This window comes from Ursus maritimus, unplaced genomic scaffold, assembly GCF_017311325.1.
Source record: "Ursus maritimus isolate PB19 unplaced genomic scaffold, ASM1731132v1 scaffold_10, whole genome shotgun sequence".
NCBI classification, from domain to species: Eukaryota; Metazoa; Chordata; class Mammalia; order Carnivora; family Ursidae; genus Ursus; species Ursus maritimus.
Genome location: NW_024423344.1, coordinates 78,873,234 through 78,892,796, shown reverse-complemented (window position 1 = coordinate 78,892,796; position 19,563 = coordinate 78,873,234). Strand labels below are relative to the sequence as shown.

General features: G+C 59.0%; 1 protein-coding gene across 1 annotated transcript; it reads right to left on the bottom strand.

Moving 5' to 3' along the window:
* Positions 1-6,879: 6,879 nt before the first annotated feature.
* LOC103657616 (coagulation factor X) lies at positions 6,880-19,265 on the bottom strand. The gene is made up of 8 exons (XM_040620838.1): positions 19,196-19,265; positions 17,309-17,469; positions 13,869-13,893; positions 12,855-12,968; positions 11,138-11,269; positions 10,108-10,361; positions 7,906-8,013; positions 6,880-7,077 (listed from the first exon to the last, which is right to left on the bottom strand). Exons 1-8 carry the CDS (start codon positions 19,263-19,265, stop codon positions 6,958-6,960), a joined length of 984 nt encoding a protein of 327 aa, XP_040476772.1. The 3' UTR covers positions 6,880-6,957.
* Between the last annotated feature and the right edge of the window lie 298 nt (positions 19,266-19,563).

Genomic DNA, 19,563 nt, shown 5'->3' with positions numbered 1-19,563 from the left:
CTGCTCTAGAGGGCGTGGGTTCCCGCGCCACACGGCTGAGCTCGGGACGGTCTTGTGCAGCTCCTGCGTCGACTCCGAGCTGCCCCACAGCCCCCCCGGGCGGAGTGGCTCGAAGCCGGCAACCGTGTTTGCTCGCGCATCCGCACTGTGCTCAGGGCCTGGTGGGAGGTGATGCCAGCTGGCCCCACGGGGCTGGTGACCACTGCAGGCGCACTGGCACTGGGCTCGGGCTCCCGGTTCCAGTCCAGGCGGGCCTCACCAGCCGCTGCTCCCCTCACGGCCTGGAACAGGTTCTAAGCAAGTGTCGCAGGGGGACCAGCCAGCCTCCCAAGTCACATGGTGTCACCTCTGCCGTAGGCACATCCAGATTCCAGCTGAGGGACGAACGTGCCCTGGAGGGCATGCGCGGAGCGTGTGCCGTGGATTTACGGCCAGCAGGCTCTTGACTGCTGGGGCTGCCTCTCCCCGGGCAGTTCCCGGAGCAGGACAGTGTGGCCACCGGGAGGGCCCAGAATCACCGTGTGCTGGGGCTCACGTGGGGGCTGGGACCCTCCCGTCCTGTTCTGCAAGGCACCTTTCTCTCATGACAGGTGTGCGGCAGCTAGCTTAAGCGGGGTTCCCGTACCACCTGGCTGCTCCTTCAAGCCGTGAGTAGTGACCCCAAGAGTTCGGGGTTGGCTGTTACTGCCGCGATGGAAACAGACCTCAGGTTTGGTGCCTTTGTTTGGACGTGGCCTGTGTGCATAGTGAGGCCTCAGCACTCGTCCCTGCTGTTGGCCCGCAGGGCGTCAGAGGATCAGGCCTCGCCTCTGCCCCAGCGGGAGGCAGTCTGGCCCTTGTGAAAGTCCCCTCATCTTGAGTTGTGCTTGAGTGGTCCCAGAACCCTTCTAGGAAGTTCTGTGGGAGAGGAGGGCAGGGCTTTGGTTTCCTGGTGCCCCAGGTCGCAGCTGCAGGCACGCCGGTGGCACGTGAGGTTTGCACTCAGCAGAGCCAGGCTTGCCATGGGAACGGCGCTGCTGCACGAGGGCGGGGGCTGGGGGGTGCCACGGCGCTCCCCACGGGAACACTGCATCCCCCGTGCTCTGGTTTCTACACCAGCAGCCGTTGAAAGCCTTGCCTCCTGACCTCACGGTCGTCTGAAAACCCTGCTGCCCCCTCTGCCGAGACTTACTTCACTCCCCTCCTCGTGCCACCCTCCCTGGTCGCCTGTGTCACACGAGTACGTTGGTTTTTGCCAGGATCCTTTCCAGGGAATGGGCAGGCACATGTGCGGATTGGCCCCCAAATGTTTAGTTCTGGGGTTAAGGTAGACTGTCAGAAATGGAGAACGTACGTGGTATGTGTAAGGATCGCAACATTCCGAGTGCCTGGCTGGCTCGGGAGTGTGCGACTCTTGGATCTTGGGGTTGTGAGTTCGAGCCTCATGTGGGGCGCAGAGATTGCTTCAATAAAAAACAAGAAACATAACACTCAAAAATCTCAACTGTGTTTAAACTCTGTTTCACTCAAGAGAATATTTAAACCAACATTTTTAATCCCTTAAAAAAGTCCCGTGTCCGGCAGGCTGTGGCCACCCGGCGGCGCTTGTGCGGTTAGAGTCACCCTCTGCCGCACGACGGGGCGCTTGGCGTGCAGCTGCTCCTGGCAGCCCTGGGGGACCGGCAGGACCGGCAGCCGCGTGCGCTGTCTGGGGAGCAGCCGTGCGCTTCCTCAAGGAAGAGTGAGGGGTCACTCCGAGGCACGCGTCATTTCCAGCTGTCTGCTCTCGTTGGGCCGTGGGACGGTTGGGGCCGGACCACGCTTCCATCTCTGCACGTGTGAGCCGCGCTGCACAAAGGTGGTGGGCAGTGACTGTGCTTCTGTGCTCTCAAGCTTCGCCTCGGACCTGCCTGGGAGAAGCTGCTCTTCCTGTTTAGAGACGGAGGCGCCCCGATGCTGACTGAGCCCCGAGGGCTGGCGGGCTGCTTCAGGAGCGGAGCAGAGAGGCGCAGCCATGAGCCAGCAGCTCCCAGGCCCGGCAGGCAGCTGCCCCGGGCCCAGCCCACGTGAGGCCTGGTGTCGTCTTCTGACCTCTCGTGCTCCTCTAGACGGTATTCCCCACGGGTTTAGGGGCCTGCAGCACCCCCCCCCCCATGCCCTNNNNGGTGGCTGTGGTGTGGCCACAGGGGACTGGAGAAGCAGCCCCGCCGAGCAGGATCTTCCCAGCTGTCTTTGGCTCTGATGGCCAAGGGCGGGTCTGTGCTCTGTTGCAGAGCTACTCGGGGGAAGTGGCCAGTTTGGCTAAAGCCCTGGGCACAGGGGGAGGTGCGGTGGGACAGGAAGCTAACCCTGGGCGCAGGGGGAGGCGCGGTGGGACGGGAAGCTGGACAGCTGGCTGGTGCGTGCTGAGCATCCTCCTTGCGCCAGGGTCTGGCCGGGCACTGGGAGTTGAGCGGGCAGCCAGACAGACGGTCTCAGGCGGCTGGCCATGTGGCACCAGGACCTCGCCAGTCATCCCACACGATGAACCAGGATTCCAGTCAGAGCGCAAGTCAGGGAGCTGCAGAGAAGCCATCCGTCAGACACCAGGAGAACCAGATGCCACGGCGGCAGGACCAGCGAGGGCATCCCCCTGAAGCTGCTTTCCTACCGAGGTCGGCGTCAGCTCAGGACCCGGAAGGGTGGGAAGTGGGAGCATTTCAGACGGAGGCAAAAGATGGCAGGGAGCAGCCTCACAGTTCTTCAGCCTGCACTGGGGGCACGAAGGGGGCAGAAGCGAGCTGGGCACCTGGTGCTGAGGGTGGCCGTGTGGCCAAGTGCTGGCCATCAGGATGTGGACAGAAGAGCCAGGCTGCAGCTCTTGAAAGATGACTGGTGTGGCCCTGGGCTGTTTCTTTGACCCTCCCTCCATCCTTTTGCCTGGGACACAGGTGTAATGGCTGGAGCTCTAAGTGCCATTCTGGAATATGAGGTTAAGGGCCACTTTGCGGAAGACTGAGCAGTGATAGCTGAGGTCACGTTCACCTTTCTTTCATTTTATTTTTTTGCTCCTCTTGGTTTCTTGTCATTGTGCCAGCCCCGTGATGCATTTACCAAAAGTGATATATAATGTCCACTTTCCGCTTTTACTGAGGGGATTTCTGGCTGCCTGTCTGACCCACAGCCCTTCCAGAACTGAAATCCCACAGACCCCCTTTGGTTGAGGGTCCTGTGCCTGTTTTGTGTTGCATAAGATTGTGTACCGTGCCGCTAACGGTCTAATGTCACGTGTGGGCCTCTCTTACAAACCATGCTCTCGCTGGCACGACACGGTGAAGGTTCTGATCGGTGGAGGGACGGGACCTGCTGTGTGGACGGTGTGCTGGACGGGGCCGTCCAGGAGAGACAGGCGCACGCCCAGGGGTCAGAAGAGTGTCCCAGCACCACATTCAAAACATCAACAGGGAGAGGTTAAAATAATTTTAATAACGTACTTATCTAACACAGTAGACCCAAATACTATCATTTCAACATGCAATCTTTGCTTAAAGATCATAAATTGAGGTTTATATTCTTCTTTCTGTGTGTGCAGGAGGGTGGGGGCAGGGCAGAGGGGCTGGTGTGCAGAGCTAGTGGGGTGGTGGCGGTTGTCGGAACCTGCTGTCAGGCCGCTACTGGCTGGACCCTGCGCACCCATGGCCATCTGGGCGTCACTCCAGGAGGACCCCCACGTGTCACTAATGAGAGAGATGGGAGGGTCCTTCCAGGCGAGCTCGGACCTCGCGGGTCACACTGGAGAAAGCCCTGCCTGCCCCAGTGGCCGTGGGAAAGGCCGAGTCAGGTGCAGCAGAACCTCCCCGAGGGCTCTGATGGGCAGGCGAGGAGGCCCAGGAGCAGCACCGCGCGGCCCGCCAGGCTGCCGGCCCGCCGCCGCCAAGAACAGGTCTACAAATGCAGGCCTGAGGACGCGGGGCTGCTGAGAACCGCCACCGGTCCCACAGCAGGGCACAGATGGGGACTTTGTTGGCTCGATTCAGTGTCTTCACATCTGCTTTTCCTTTGTTTTCCTGTCCAAGGCAAAGAGCTGAGGCGAGGTGTCGAGAGTGCCAGAGCCGGCGGGCCTCGCAGGAGTGAGGTCCTGGGAAACGGGGGTGGCCAGTACGCTGCATGCAGTGCCCCGTGACAACACTCAGGCTGCGCATCGGCGGCTCTGGGCAGGGGACGCAGGCGGGGCGCAGCCGTCATCCGGAGCTCACCCGCCAGGTGCGTGGGGGACACCAACAAGCCCCACCGCCAGGAGAACAGGCAGCGTGATGGGGGCCCCATCGGGGGGAGAAACCTGAGCCCGGCAAGCAGCCTGTAGGGGCTCGGCCGACCCCATGGATACAGAGTGCCAGCCGAGGGCGGCGTTGCCTGGCGCCCAGTGCGGAGGCCAGAGTCGCGGGTGGGGTCCCCGAGGCAGCTTAGCAAGTGTTTCTGTAAAGGGACCGAGTGGACCACAGCCTGGGGCCTTGCACCATGTGACCAGTGCACCCAGGTGGCGTTTTTAAGAACCAAGTGTATCCTCCAACCTGGGAAGCGCTCTCAGCACCGCGGGGGCACCTCACAGCCCATTCTGGGTCCACCCACATGCTCCCCACGTGCACTGACTCCCAGGGGTGCTTTGGCTCCAGAGAAAGCCACCTGTCCTGTCTGTGATAAAAACGTCCTTTCTCAGCGATGCGCTGAGACTCTGAATATCGTGCTTCTCGAGGACATGTCCGCGAGGGTTTGGTGTCCTCGGTGACCTGCCTCGACCAGCAGTCCCTGTGGCGGCCTAGCTGTGAGGCTGCCCCCACACAGAACCCAAACCCACCCGCCCTCCCGACGAGGCAGCTCCATCCTGCCACTGACCTCGGGCTCTGCCTGCAGAAGCCTCTCCGTGCGTGAGGGCGACTGATCCTTCGCAGAATGGGTGGGGGTTACAGAGCAGACAGGCTCATTGGGATTGTCCTGTGACCCCTGCTTCTCTCTCAGGAGCAACACTCATGCCCTGTCTTCTCTCCCTGTGGCTCCTGGGCCCCACCCCAGCTGCTCCTACCCGTGTCCCCAAGGGACACCGACGCTTGGCTGTAGCAGACCAGCCTGGCTGGGTGCTGTGTTCACGAGGTGGCTCCGGGAGCTCCGTCCCCAGGCAGACAGTGACTTGGAGGGAGGTGAGTGGCACTGGGCATGGGGGGTGAGCAGATGAGCCCCATCCTGTCCCACCATCTCCTCCAGAACCTCACTGAACTGAGTCTACTTCTGGATGAGGGAATAAGCCAACCCGGGGAGACGACAGGCCTCCCCTTTTTCTCTCTCCCACCTCGGTCTCCCCCTCGGATGCACACGTGAGCCCGGTCACCAATCAGTGGCCAACAGTGAGAGATGGGAGTGGTAGCAGTGAAGACATTTTTCACCTGTGGGTCTTCCGCCAGTCCTCTGGGCCCCAAACCACCTTTGGTGTCAGAACCCGTGCAGGGTGCACCGCCGCACAAAGAGCAAGGGGACAGCAGTCCGCGGCGGGCAAGCCTCTCTCCAGGAGGGCCTCTGATCCACGCGGCCCTCGGCTTTCTCTGCTTTCCTCAGACTGGCTCTGGGAAACTGCATAGCCGTTCACATTGATTTTCCGAACCTTGCGATATCTATTGTTTACAAAACACTCTGCCCAGCTTGTGACATTCGGGGGTCTTCGTCCTGGAACTTTGAAACTTTGCTTAGCGAAGTTGCGCAAAGCACACACTGCGGGGCGTTCAGAAAACGCCCTGGCGAGTCTGGTCTGAGGTGACCCGTCGTGTTTTCTAAAGCACTTTGCTTCTCGTGACCGCTTAGCTGGGGGCCCGGAGCGCCGCGCGCGGTGACGCGAAGGGCTTGCCGCGTCGAGGAGACGAGGTCCCTCCCACAGCCCCGTCAGCACACCATGCGGGGTCGCTGAGGGGCCGCGTCCACCCTGATGTAACGCTGGCGGCTGGGGGCAGCCGGCACCTGGGAGCACAGCTGAGTCCAGCGTGAGGCCAGGAGAAGCAGCCGCTAAGTCCACACAGAAGCGTCCCTGCCAGTGAGAGGCTCTTGGAGAGCCTTCCCGTGAGGACGCATTTCCACCCTGTCTCGGGGCTGGGACCCCCGCCCCACCCCAGGGTGAGGCCGCCCGATCCCTGCTCCCAGAACCTAGTTATTCCAAGTGTCCTGAGCCACACGGCAGCCTACGGCAATCAAAACCGGAAAAGCCCACTGTGCACAGGAACGGCCCATGATGGTTTTGGTCATCCCGGGGTCCAGACTCCTATCCTGCAAAGGATAGCATTTCCCTGAGAAGCCCCCCCGACCTGGCGGGGGAGAGGCGGGACCTAGTGTTCCAAAGGAAAATTCTCGTCAGCAGAGTGAGAGAAAACCAGCCCAAGGAATCAACACAGATCTCATGACCGCAGGCAGGAGACGTGCTCCAGGCCGCGGCCGTGTGAACACAAATGAGACACGAGCGGCGACCAGCGGGTCTTGAGGGAGAATGCCTTTAATGGGGGTGAGGCGCAGGGTCCCCTGCCGACGCCGGGGCTGTGGACCGGCCTTTCATGGATTTGTCAATCCACTTGAGGAAGTTGGTGACCTTGGTGTAGACCCCATACTTCCCTTTCCGCGCACATCCTTCTCCCCAGCTGACGATGCCGGTGACGAAGTAGGTATCCTTGAACCGGGTGACGTGGGGGCCCCCGCTGTCGCCCTGGCAGGCGTCCTCGGGCTTGGAGTCGTAGCCGGCGCAGAACATGTTCGGGGTGATGCTGAAACTGCTGGACAGCTTGCAGGTGTTCCTGTCCACGTACGGCACCTCCATCATCTTGAGGGTTCTGGACGGCCGGCCCTTCTCGTGGGTCTTCCCGAAGCCGCTGACGATGCCCGTCTTCTGTGTCATGAGCGTGGACTCGGCCCAGTCCTTCTGGGGCAGGCAGGCGGGGGCCACGTTCATGCGGAAGGTGATGGGCGTCTTCAGCTTGACGACGGCGATGTCGAAGTCATAGGTCTCCCTGACGAACCTGTTGTGCCTGACGACCAGCTCCACCTCGTGGGCGACCTCATTGCCCTCCTCCTTGTCCGTGTCCCGTTCACCTGCAGAGTGGCGAGGACACGGTGGGGCTCGGCCCAGAGTGGGCCGGCACGCACGCGCACGCGGCTGTTCAGAGCAGCTATTCGTGGTGTTTATATAAAAAAGTGAAATACGGTCACTAGAAAATCTGAAAAACGAAGGAAAGCATAAAGCAAATAAAAATGACCTCCAATGTCGCTCGCTCTCTAGGGGTGACCCCCAGTCACACTTTATAGCTATGGCCAGCGCCTCAGGCAGATGTTTCCTGAGACTGTCACGCAGCACGGGTACCAGCTCTGGACCCGCCGTCCTCAGAGGGCGGCCGCCAGCTCGAAAGGCGGCCGGTCGGAACTGGGATGCGTGGAGCGTCAATTCTCAGGCAATGAAAACACAAACTCAAAATGTCTCATTAATACTTTTAAAGTTGATTACACATTGAGATAATAATACTTCAGATATATTGGATGAAGGTCTATTACTAAAATTAATTTCACCTGTTAACTCTAAAAACGTATCATAGAGAACTAGCGATCACACGTGTGGTTGCATTCGTGGCTTGCGCTGGGAGAGAAGGACAGACGTTACAAGATGTGACGGGCCACGCTCCGTGCTCAGACTGTTGAGGAGGAGCTCTGGAAGCCTTCCTGGAGGAAGGGACACTGAGGGGAGGCTCGTGGCCCTGGACCCGGACTGGAGCGCATCAGGGAGGACCCCCTGCTCCGTGACATCCCGACCTGCGCCCTCCAGGTTCCGTTGTGTCAGCTAGTGTTTCCAGCTAGCGCCCGAAGATAAGCAAGTGACAGAGTTCCCTGCAGGGCAGGGGGGTCGTGGCGCCACTTACCTACCCTCACCGTGAATTTCTTGGCTTGTTGGACACAGTGAGCCGCTGTGAGGATGTAGTACTCACTCAGGATGGTCCCTCCGCAAAACCCCTCGTTTTCCTCGTTGATGAGCAGAGCCTGCAAGGGGCACACCCGCGTCCGCCAGGTTGGGTCTGCCTTCGCGGAGAGGAGAGGGAGAGCCTCCCTCCCACCTCCCCGCCTGGGTCAGGGCCTCCCGCTGCCGCCCTCCCCGTTGGGAACGGGCGCGTCTCCAGCCTGGAACCCGCGGACTCCCGCGTGTCCCACGGGCGTTCAGCCGCAAGGCCTCTCTCCCTGTGGGGCTTGCGGTCGGGCCCTGGCTGCTTCCCAGGTGCCCCCCAGCCACTGCCCGGACACCGCGGGCTCGGGCAGCTCCTGTGCGCGCAGCAGCGCACTCGCGGACCCCACAGACGTTCGCTGAGGCCCCACGGAGTGGCCGGTGCTGGCGCCCAGGGAGGTTGCTGCGGGGCTTCACCGGCTTTCTGCTCCCGGGCTGCAGGCTCCCAGGACAGGGAGCCCTCGCACACCCTCCAGCTCTCTGCAGTGTCAGCCGTAGAAGCACGATTTTCACTGTGAAAACCTTTGCTGTGAGAGCAAGACCAGGCAGGCGCCAGTCCTTGGGGAGAAGCTTCCAGCGCCTGGGCAGGTCTTCCCCTTGGGGCCTCAGATGCCCCATTCAAGGGCAGTGTCCTTGGAATCCACGTGGCTCCCCCCGGGGGTGACTTTCTCCCTGGTGGGATTTGGGAGGGAGGGAGGGAGCACTGGTGGTCGGCAGGCACCACCACTTTCCCACAAAGAGCGGGGCTTGCAAATCTGGAGACGGAGCGCTTTCTGCTTTTCCTGGAGACTTCCATGTCCAGTGAGCAGGGGTTCCTGGCGGGGGGTGTATGCTGGTCAAGGAACAGCCTCAAGTTCTGAAAGAGCCCTTGAAGACCACCGCGACCAGCAGGAAACGGCAATGCTGCTGCCTTTCTCTGCCTGATTGATTAACTCCTAAGCCAGCCTGGGTGACCAGCGAGGGAGAGTCAGTCTTCCCAAAGCTGGACCCCAACTCCTCGCCCTAACATGGAGGGAGGCCACTGGGCTGGGCTGGGGAGCAGGAGCCAGGAGTCCCCTGGACAGGACCCCGATGCCCAGGCGCATCTTCCCCATCCTCGTCGCCTGCAGACCACCGTCTGAAGCCACCGCCATGCCGCCCAGGGTGGGGAGGAGAATTCCTCCCGCGCATCCCATGGGGGCTGCATGTGCTCCCTCTGGGGCCGCCTCGGTGGCACGTGTCACACACCAGCTCCAGTTTGGGTGGCTCGGGTGGGCTCGCGGCTCTTCCTGGTTCTGGACGTGCACACGTCCCAGGACAGATCTGCGGATCTCACATCCTGCACTCGAGGCCCAGGGCCACGTCGGACCCACAACCATCCTCGTGAAGTGTGCTGCGGGCAAGGTGACCGCACGCTGAAGCGCTCCTCCCTGACCTGGTCATTTAGGCAAATGCACGCCTGTCGCGGAGCCCCAAGTTGGGGCAGGCTGAGCTCATTTCTAAAGGTTGTTGGAGTTTTTCTTGTAGGAGAAGATTTTGGCTTTGGGTACTAAACCCTAAAGCCCAAGTTAGGATGGCCAGATAAGACAGAGGACACCCAGTTAAACTTGAATCAGATCAACAGTAAACAGTTTTTAGCATAAATGTGTCCCGCGCAGTCTTCGGGACGCACTCACATTAGAAATTGTCCGTTGTTTATCTGAAGCTCCAAGCATAAGTCCTGTGTCGTTCTTTGCTAAATTGGGCAACCTTAGTCCAAATCAACAAGCGAAGAGGGATTTTTTGCCTTGGCAAACACACGGATACGCTCTTCTCCAAATTACTACCTGCCTTGTCAGGATTTACATGTTTGGTCAAAAATCTTTTTACCAAATTAGAGAATAAGCAAGGGGAGTGACTCTTTCTGCCGGTGGTTGGAGAGCAAGCCGAGGGCTCGGCCACACCGGGCAGCGCTCCCCCTGACGACCTGAGCCTGCGGCCTGAGCTGGGAGAGGTCGCGGACTACCTTCTCTTTCTTCTGTCCTTCACGGGCACACAGATGGGGTTGGACAGAGGGCGGGGAGCGACAGGGCCCACTTCTCATCTCAGGCACCGTCCGCCCCGGAGCCAGCGGGATGTGTCCACTGCCCACGCCCCCAGGCCCACTCCACGGTCACCTGCCAGGGGCACTCGCCGTCCTTGCAGTCCTGCCCGCCCACGATCCGGACCAGGCTGCTGGCATCCTCCTCGGGGCTGGGCTCTGTCTCGTTGAAGGGCAGCAGGAGCAGGGGGCTCTCGGTGGGGGGCAGGTCCCCAGGGTCGTACTGCTCCGGCAGGTCGGCTTCGGCTTCCGAGGGACCCTCGCCGCTGTGGGTGCTCTCCGCTGACCTCTTCCTGCGCCCCATCGTGGTTTTCCCGCAGGGGAAAGGCTCTGAAAGGACACGGGCCGGCTTCAGTAGAGTGAGACCCTCCCTGTCCCACACGCACAGTCTCCCGACCTGACCTGGGGGAGGAGGATGGGAGCAACAGAGGGGACCGCTGAGAGCCGGGGTTACACGATAGAGGCCGTTGTCACAGGCAGGGGGCACGCGCCCTGATCCTGGAGCACCCGAGGCTCTGCAGCCCGACCAGAGCTGTGGGCCAGGCAGGGGACCAGGCTCTGAGGAGCACATGGGGCCACCGTGAGAAGCAGCTGAAGTTAAGAGAGAGAGGAGTGGCCCCTCAGAGCTCTGGCCCAGGTGGGCCCTGCAGGGGTGAGGACTCCCTGCTTATGTCCCCTCACTAGGCCATGCCGTCTGTGAGCCTACCCGGCCGAGTCAGGGCCCGGCTTTCATCACAGAGAAGGGAGCTGAAGCCCATCGCTTGGGGCTTGCACGACCTACTCATTCTTGGGGGTCCTTGGTTCCCCTTCCAGCTCCTGTCCCCGCCCCCCAGCATCCACAGCCCCGATAGGCAGGCTGCCCTGCACCTGTTCCGACTCCTGGCCTTCCAGGGCAACCGGACGTGCCCAGGTCACAAGCGTGTCATGGCTGTTCAGAGTTGGCTACGAGCCAGGCACTGCCCCATCCCCACAGGCACCGGGGAGTTAGGCAATCCTGCTGGCCCCATTCCTCAGACGGTTCCCAGAAACAGTGGGTCTATTATCCAACCCTGTGGCCCACCCGGGATGCAGGCGGGCCTGCGCACTCTGGCCCACGTGCCTCCTACCTGTGGAGATGCAGGACTTGCCGTTGTCCCCGAGGACGTACCCGCTGGCACAGGAGCACACCACGGAGCTCTGCTCCTCCCTGCAGAACTGCTCACAGTCCCCGTTATCCACACTGCAGAGTTTCCGCGTGGCTGCACGAGACGCATGGGGGCCCTCAGGACAGCCCAGGGAAGCTGAGGCTCCCTTGGCCGGGAGGAAGGACAGCAGCACCAGGGGCCCATCAACCCGCCCGCCAGCCCCACAGTGGACCCGCCAGCTGGAGCCGACGGCCAGAGCCACACAGCTGACGCACCTTCGCCGTGCCCACGCAAACAGCACAGGCACCAAGAGCAGGCTAGGGGGCCGGGGGACCACTCCCCTGTGTACACGCTTCTCCCGCCCCACTGCTCCCCAGACCCTGTGGGGACGGCATGGCGTCTGCAGGGCCCTGGGCGCCAGACTTCCAGAAGGTCCTGCAGAAACCCCAGCACGCCCCGGGAGGGCCCTGGAGGCCGGCGGGTCTCAGGTTCAGCCCTAAGAAGGGCACACGCTCCTCCCCACAGCCGCGAGCTGGGTGTGCACAGGCCGCCTGCACGAGGACGGGCTCTGGGGCTAGGTGCTCAGGCAGTGTGGCCACGGGCCGGTCCACCGAGGCTGGAGGATCCTCTGCAGCATAGAGGGGCCGGGGCACATCTCGGAGACTGGGGTCCGGGCTCCAGCGCAGCAGTGGGAGGGACGGGCATGGGTGCGCGCTGGACTAAGGCCACCTGGCACGTCCCGGGACGCTCGTGACACCAAGAGGCCGTGGAGCTTCCGGGGGCTTCGAGGTTGGGCCGAGCGTGTCCCCTGGGGCACGGCGCTCTGACTAAGCCAGCGCTGCCGCTGTGGCGGGCACGCACTCCACACCCAGCCCCCAGGTCCCATCACTGACACCGCCACGGCAATTTACGTCACATTCCGCCATTTGGGCTTTGATGACGAAATAATTGCAGTGAGAAGATCAACGTTAGCGCGACTTTAGAAAACACGCACGGGAGCTCGGGGCGGAACCACGCGGTGAGCAGCACAGGCAGCTCCGGCCTCCGGGCGGCAGGATGCGGAACGGACGGTCCCAGCGGGGACCAGCCCAGAGGAATCCAAGCTCAGAGCACGTTCTGCGGATTAACAGGACGTAACCCCAGAGAAATGCGAGTCTTCCCCTTGGGGGGACTGGCTAATACGCATCTAATTTTTATTAAGTTAATCACCATATCAGGAAAACTCTCAGTGACTTTTCCATGTAGAATTCATTAAATGTATCACATTTTTGTAAGTGGACCATCCCGGCCTTTTGGAGTTGACGTTCGCACTCATGGAGGTGAGTGGAAGGTGGAGATTCAGAGCCGCTTCTGGGACCACAGGGATCGGTAGCTGGTGAGGGGGAGGCCACCCTGGGAGAGGAACGGCCCAATCTCGTCTCTGAGTTATGGGCCCTGCGCGCCACGAATGTGCCACAGCCTCTCAGAGGAAGAGGCGAGGCTGCGTGTTTCTCGCCGTACCGTAAAACCCAGCAGAGCGTGGGACGCGCTGGGCTCTAACTTGGCTGCTGTCGCTGCTCCTACAGAGGCACAGTGTGCGAGAGCGCAGACTCGAAACCGGAAGGGACCCAGGATGGTCTCCCTAGAGGTCTGGCTCCTTCCCTTGCTCCTGAACCGCCAGGTAAGCCCGCACTGAAGGGACACTGGGAAGAGAACTCACACAATTCGCAGTTTTTGCCTTCATATCCTTCCAGGCAGGTGCACGTGTACTCCCCAAGGCCGTCTCTGCACTGGCCCTCGTTCTGGCAAGGACCGCTCTCACACTGGTCGCCATCTGCAGAGACAGAGTTCGGGAGCCCAAGCTTGCAGGCAGCTCCCATGACCGTGGAAATGGCTTCGCCGTGTTGATCTTGGCACGCGCTATTCAGATAACCTGAATAAACCCGAAATTCTTCCCGTCTCCCTGTAAACATTTCTCCCATCTGGACTTCATTTTACCCCCATCTTTTGTGGCTCTCTGTACGTGATGCTCTTATCTAACTGGGCCATTGATAAGCTTTTCTATTTCTGCTGAGATGTTGGACAGTGTGTTTTCAAGAGAGTGAGGAGCTCTGGGCTGGTGACCGTGTGGGAGGTCAGAGGGTGGGGGATTGCCCGACACTTGTTTCTAGGCTCGGCACTGACAAGACCCGTGTTCGGGGGCCTCTTCCCACATGGTCTGGAGGTAAAATCAGAACACAAAGATCACTGTCCGGGACTAACATGGGACTTCACATTTCTTGGTGTATTTGGACAACCTGATTTAGAGACATGTCCAATTGCCATTTTGAGAAATTTGAAAGGTGTTATCAGAATGAAACATGAGTCATGATTTATACCATTTCACAAGCTGTAAACATTCAGTTTTCTTAGAAGAACTAATCTTTCAGAATCTATTCTTTGTTTCTACCTAATACCTTGCATTAAGAAAATTAGCGTTGAGTTGGGTACTTCTCAAGTGAAAGTGAACTAATCAAATCTACATTTAAGTAAGTAACAAAGCAAGAATTAGCATAAAGTTACAAAAAATGATTTCACAGTAACTAAGAAAACGCTCAGAGAGGAAAAGTCTTAGGTGGGTAAGAAGTAAGCAGGAGCGGAAAGGAAATTCAGGAAGAATTTTCAAAACTCAAAAGCGATCTTATTTCAGTGTCTGAATGAACCCCACTCAATATTAAAATAGAAAACATCTCACCTTTGTATTTATTCCAGAATTCAGTCTAAAAGGGGAAAGAAGATTTGAAAATACATTAGGGAAAACAGACATTTCACACAGCCACCACGCCCAGCCTGGACAGGGTGCTTCCCCAAGGGGAGCCTCTCCTGGCACCCTGCGCTCTAGCGACACTCAGTCTAAGAGGAAGATTTCCAGATCTGCCGCGTCTGTACTGGTGGGACTCTGGTCATCCTAGACGCACCAGCTCTGTTCAATGTTGAAACTCTATCTTCAAGTTAATCTCGGAGGGATTATACTGGATTATACTGGAAATGGTTTGCTCTGTTCGCTACACCCAAGCGGATCAATGAATGGTTTTGAGTTAAGATATCTGGGTCAAAATTCAATAAGGGATCAGACGCTTGGTGAATAATCATGTTAAATTGAAACAATGGTTATTGGTAATTAGGTTAAAATAGGGCACCAAAAACCTGTATTACACTAAAAATGTTGATAGTCTTAAAAATCATTTCTGCTGTGTTCCGTAGTTTGAACAGCATACCCACCCCCCACTTCACGTGCAACTGCAGAGTGTGGTCTTAATGGAAATAGGGTGCGGACAGACGTGATTAAGGTTGGAGAGGAGACCACACGGGCTCAGGGCTGACCCCGAGTGCTCTCAGGAGAGATGCAAAGGGCACGGGAGCTGCACGTGGAGACAGAGCAGAGGTCTCAGGGATGCGTCCACCAGGCAAGGAGGGCCCAGGACCGCTGGCAGCGCCCGACGCTCAGAGAGGGGCGCGGCACTTGCTCTCCCGCAGACCTCCATAAACGAACATTTCCACTTTCACCGTTTGTGGGCCCTGCAGCTGGGCGCCCAGGGAGGCTACGCTTTCACAGGGATCAAGGTCGGAATGACTCAACAGAAGCTCGGGGCACGCGGCTGTTGCTGCCCCCAGCGCACATCGCATGTCTGCTTCATTAGTGGGTAACGGAAAAGAAACATTTCAAACTAAAGACAAGAGTAAAAGTTTCCCTGGGGCTCCTGGGCGGCTCAGTCGGTCAAGCCTCTGACTCTTGATCTCAGCTCAGAGCTTGATCTCAGCGTACTGAGTTCAAGCCCCACGTTGAGCTCCATGCTTGGAGCCTACTTAAGAAAATATATACACGATTCAGAGTAAACGTCTTCCTAAGGTCCCATACCTCTGAAGTCTGCAACCTTGCACATACTAACAGCGTAAGATAAAGTTGGAATTTTCTGGAATGTTCTTCATGATGATTTGTAATTCTTGAGGTAGCGAGAAGCATATATAAACCGTATTAAACCTTCCTTCCCCGGAGCCCTCTCTTCTTCAGGAAGGTTGTGTATCCTGGGCAGCGGTCCTCACCTGGGCTTGAATAAGACTCGATTCCTTTGTATTTTTAAAGAAATTCTGAGAGGTTTGTTCATTTCGTGTTGATACCTGCTCACACCTTGATTTGGGCTTACGGCCTCCAGGCCCGTGAGAGTGAATGCCGGTGGTTCTAAGGCACCCAGTCCAGTCTGTGGGGTTTTGCTACAGAACCCTCAGGAAACTCAGACACTGTCTCTTTAAAATTTCATTGAGAAGACAATCACACAGCAAAAACGACTATTTTGGTGTACGATTCTGTGAAATCCAACACATGCCCGGATTCATGCCACCACCACCACCACGGTCAAGACACAGAGCGGCTCCAGCCCCCCAACATTCACGGCCCGTAGCAGCCGCGTGCCCAGAACCACAAATCTGCTCCTTGTCCTGGCTGAGACTTCTGAGAGCCTCGCACAACCCGGGGAGACGAGCTCCTTCATTCGGCACGACGCCTCCGAAACTCATCCTAGCCACCGTGCGCACCAGTGAGCGGCTTGTCGCATCACTGGGTTGAACGCGGCCACCCAACCAAGGGCGCCGGCATCACTGCTAGTTTGGGGCGATTGTGACTAGAGTTGCTGTTCACACCCAGGTTTCCGTGTGAGCAAGTTTTCACTTCCCTAGGGTACACGCTCAGGAGTGGGGTTGTGCGGTCAGAGGGCAACAGCGTTGTGAGATGTGGTCCAGCAGCATCCGGGCCGCTGCACCTGCCCAGCGAGGGTTCTGTCAGTGGTTTCCAGCCTGCAGGTGGGGTCCGCGCTCCTGTAAAGGCCCAGGAGCTCGCCTGTCTGCCGCGCGCACTTGCCCACGTGCGTCCGCCCTTATGACGTGTCTGTTCACGTCTTCTGTTCCGTGCGGTCGGGCGGTCGGTCATTGACATCCTTCTGCTCAGTTGTGCGAGTTCCTTATAGACTCTGCATACAGATCCTTTGTTGGGTGTGTGGTTGGCAAGCGTTTTCTTAGCTAATAGCTTAGATCTTTATTCTTTAAGACTTTTCACAGAGCAAGTCTTAAATTTTTTTTTTTAACGTTTTACTTACTTATTTGAGAGAGAGAGAGCATGGGGAGGCGGGGAGAGGCAGGAGGCAGAGGGAGAGGGACAAGGAGACTCCCAGGACCCTGAGATCATGACCTGTGCCGAAGGCAGACGCTTAACGCTGGAGCCACCGAGGCGCCCCACAAGTCCTAAATCTTGAGTAAGTCTAATTTACCCATTTCCTCTTTAATGGGTTATGCTTTTGTGTTATGTCTAAGAACTTTTGTCTAACTCCATGTCATGACAATTTTCTCCCTGAAGTTTTATGTTTTACCCTTAGATTTATGATCATTTTGAGTCACTCTTTGTACAGTTGTGAGGTTTAGGTCAAAGTTGACCTTTTGTGTATGGAGATGGCAGTTGTCCCAATGCCGTCCCTGGAAATTCTTCCTTCGTTGAGTCGTTGATGAACCTTTGTCAAATGTCAATTGGCCATATTTTTGTGGGTCAATTTATGGACTTTCCAGTCTGTCCCATTGATCTCTGTATCTGTCCCTTTCCCGAAACGCACACCGATGCGTCTGTGGCTACATAGCTTTGCAGGGAGTCTCTCAGTCACGTAGTCCGCTTCCTCTTCTTCCTCAGAATTATTTCTGCTACTCCGATTTCCAAGTGCAGAATCAGCTCGTCTCTGTCTGATGGGATGTTTGTTGGCGATGCCTTAACTCTGCCCGTGCAGCTCCTCAGGTGCTCGCGTCGAATTCGGCGGCGGCTGTGCGTGTGGGCACAGACCGCCAGGCTCCGTGTCCCTGTGTGTGGCCAGCCCAGGGAGGCGCCCCTGAGACCGGGAGTCATTTTTTAAATGAACACCTTACGTTTTAGAGTTGGTTTAACAAAACCTCCAGACGGCCTCATGACCCTCCTACCCGGGACCACACCCTGCCCTCAGTCCCCCCACGGCCCCCGCAGGACAGGTGGCGGAGAAGGACTCCCCTCTCCCCACCCCTCACACACGGGGGGCCTGGGGCTGCTCTCTGTCCCTGGCAGGTGCCCGGCCTGCCTCCACCCAGGGGAGCCCTGCTACACGGCACCCGCGCACCAGCCCTTACCGTCTTGGCGGTGTCCTCAAAGACTTCACGGGCCTCCTCGAAGGAGCACGTCTCCTCCATACACTCTCTTTCCAGGTTCCCTTTCTTCATCTCTTCCAAAAATGAGTTTGCCCTGCGGACGCGCCCCAGGACGCTGCTGGCGCGCTCTGGGCTGAGAAACACTGGCGGACAGGCGGGGACATGTTGCCCAGAGGGCCTCAGCGGCTGGCCTGCTCTCACCCCACAGGATCTGCTCACCCCCGAACTGCAAAAGGCCCCCCTTGCTTGCGCCCACCTCCCTCGTGACACCACGAGTGACCAGGCCCCAGACGCCCTTCTGTGCGGAAGTCAACACGCCCCATCCCGCTGCCCCTCAGCCCCTCCGCATGTCCCACAGAGCGTCACGTGGCCACCCAAGCCCTCCCTCACCTCTCCCTGCTCTGGGGGCCTGGGGCTGCTGCCTCCTGGCCCCGCACCTGTGCTGGTCCCACCATCCAGGGCTCCGCTCCCGTTCAGGGGGGAGCAGCGGTGCCCTTGTGAGCACACTTTTAGCAAGTCCCAGGACACACACACAAAACAGCACTTTCAAAAAACAGTACTTATTGCAACATTTTCTACTTGATTTCTGTTCCATTTCACTTAAAAACCCACTGAATTGGTCTGTGACTCTCAAATGAGCCGTGACCTGCCCGCTGAAATGTCTTGGATCCAAAGGCTCGGGGCCCTTCCTCGCTCGGGCTGCGTGTGAGGCTGTGTCTCTCACACTCTCCCTGCTCCACGGAGGCCCCGAGGCCCCAGGGCACCCTTTCTCACCCTGCGCTCCCCTCTCCGCCTTCCTTCCCGCCCTCACGGAGGCGGCCCTCCAGACGCTCTTCCTGGTCGACCTGCGTCCTCCCCTCTCCGCAGGGCAGGTGGCATGCCTTTGCTCGGAACGCCAACTCCCCACGTGCAGGCTAGACCCCGGACCGGGAGCCAGGCAGCCGAGCTGCAGACACACCTCGCTCACCTACTACTTATGCTGGCAAACGGGGGGCCGCTACCTGCGCCTCAGAGTCACGTTCGTGTCGAGGTTCGTACACCCTAGGTGCTTAATACGCGTTAGCTTCAAGCCCACCTCAGATCGCTTTCCCTTCCAAGGCGACACCAAGCTCAAACTAGCTTGTAGGCCCCCCCATCACCCCAAAGGTCTGCCCCGCTACCAAGCACATGCGTCCCCCCCCCTCCCGCTCCATCTTCTCTCCCCTTCTCACTTCTCACCGCCTCCTTGTCCCCCACACACCGGTCCCCGCTGCCTGCCCTTCAGGCTCTGGCTCTCCCCTCCATCCAGGGCACGAACGGCCCCCGGCCCCCGCCTGCCCCCGGGCTGCTGCTCCCCTGCCCTCTCCTCTGCTTTGCTCTGCTTCCCCCCTTTCTGGGCCTCTTCTTTCGGGACAGCCCAGGGTCCTGGAAGGTGCAGAAGCCCCTCTCTGTCCAGCCTTGAACCAGGCACCAGCTTCCCCGGCCAAGCCAGCCTGAGGGTAGAGGCACCGGCTTCTCTCTCATTCTCTTTCCTCCATGGAACCTCCACTCAGCCTGGGACCCCCTGGCCCTCTCAGCTCGCTTCCCCCCCAGCTTGCTCTGGCTGTGGAGGGGACACGTCTCTCTGTCTCTCTTGGTCTCTCCCTCTTTCTCTGTCCACGAGCTTCTGTGTGTGACCGCCGGTCTGCCGTCTGACTCCCCACCCACAGGAGGGAGGCACGCCTGGCCCTGGGCTCCCCTTGGCTGAGGCCACCAGGCCCAGCCACGTCACACCACAGGGTGTGCACCGCTCTCCCCACTGTGGGGATTTGGGGGCATCACTCTGACCCCCACCATCCCTCCTCCTCCCCGGGGCCATCTCTGTAGTGTGCAGGGTGAGGGGGCGCTTACCACTGCCCCCCGGCAGCAGGAGGCCGGCCAGGGAGGTGCCGAGCAGGACAAGGCACAGTGGGCCCGCCATGGTGTGGCCAAGGACAGCGCGTCCGTCCCGCTGTGACAGGTCTCTGGGGCAAGGTTCAGTCACCCTGGCTCCAGGCAGCTGGTCGTCTTTCTCTTATCACTGCCTCCTGATTGGAGCATGGGCTGCGAGGGGGCCGGGGGCAGGTGACCACACGGGGCCATGGCTGCCTGCCGCTGCGACCCTGCGGAGGTCCTGGAGAGCCTCGTCCTCGTCAGTGACCGCGTCCGGAGGGGCACATGGAGCGGTTAGGAGACAATGAAAGCGTCATTTCATAGTTTCCAGATGTTCTGTCAGCTCA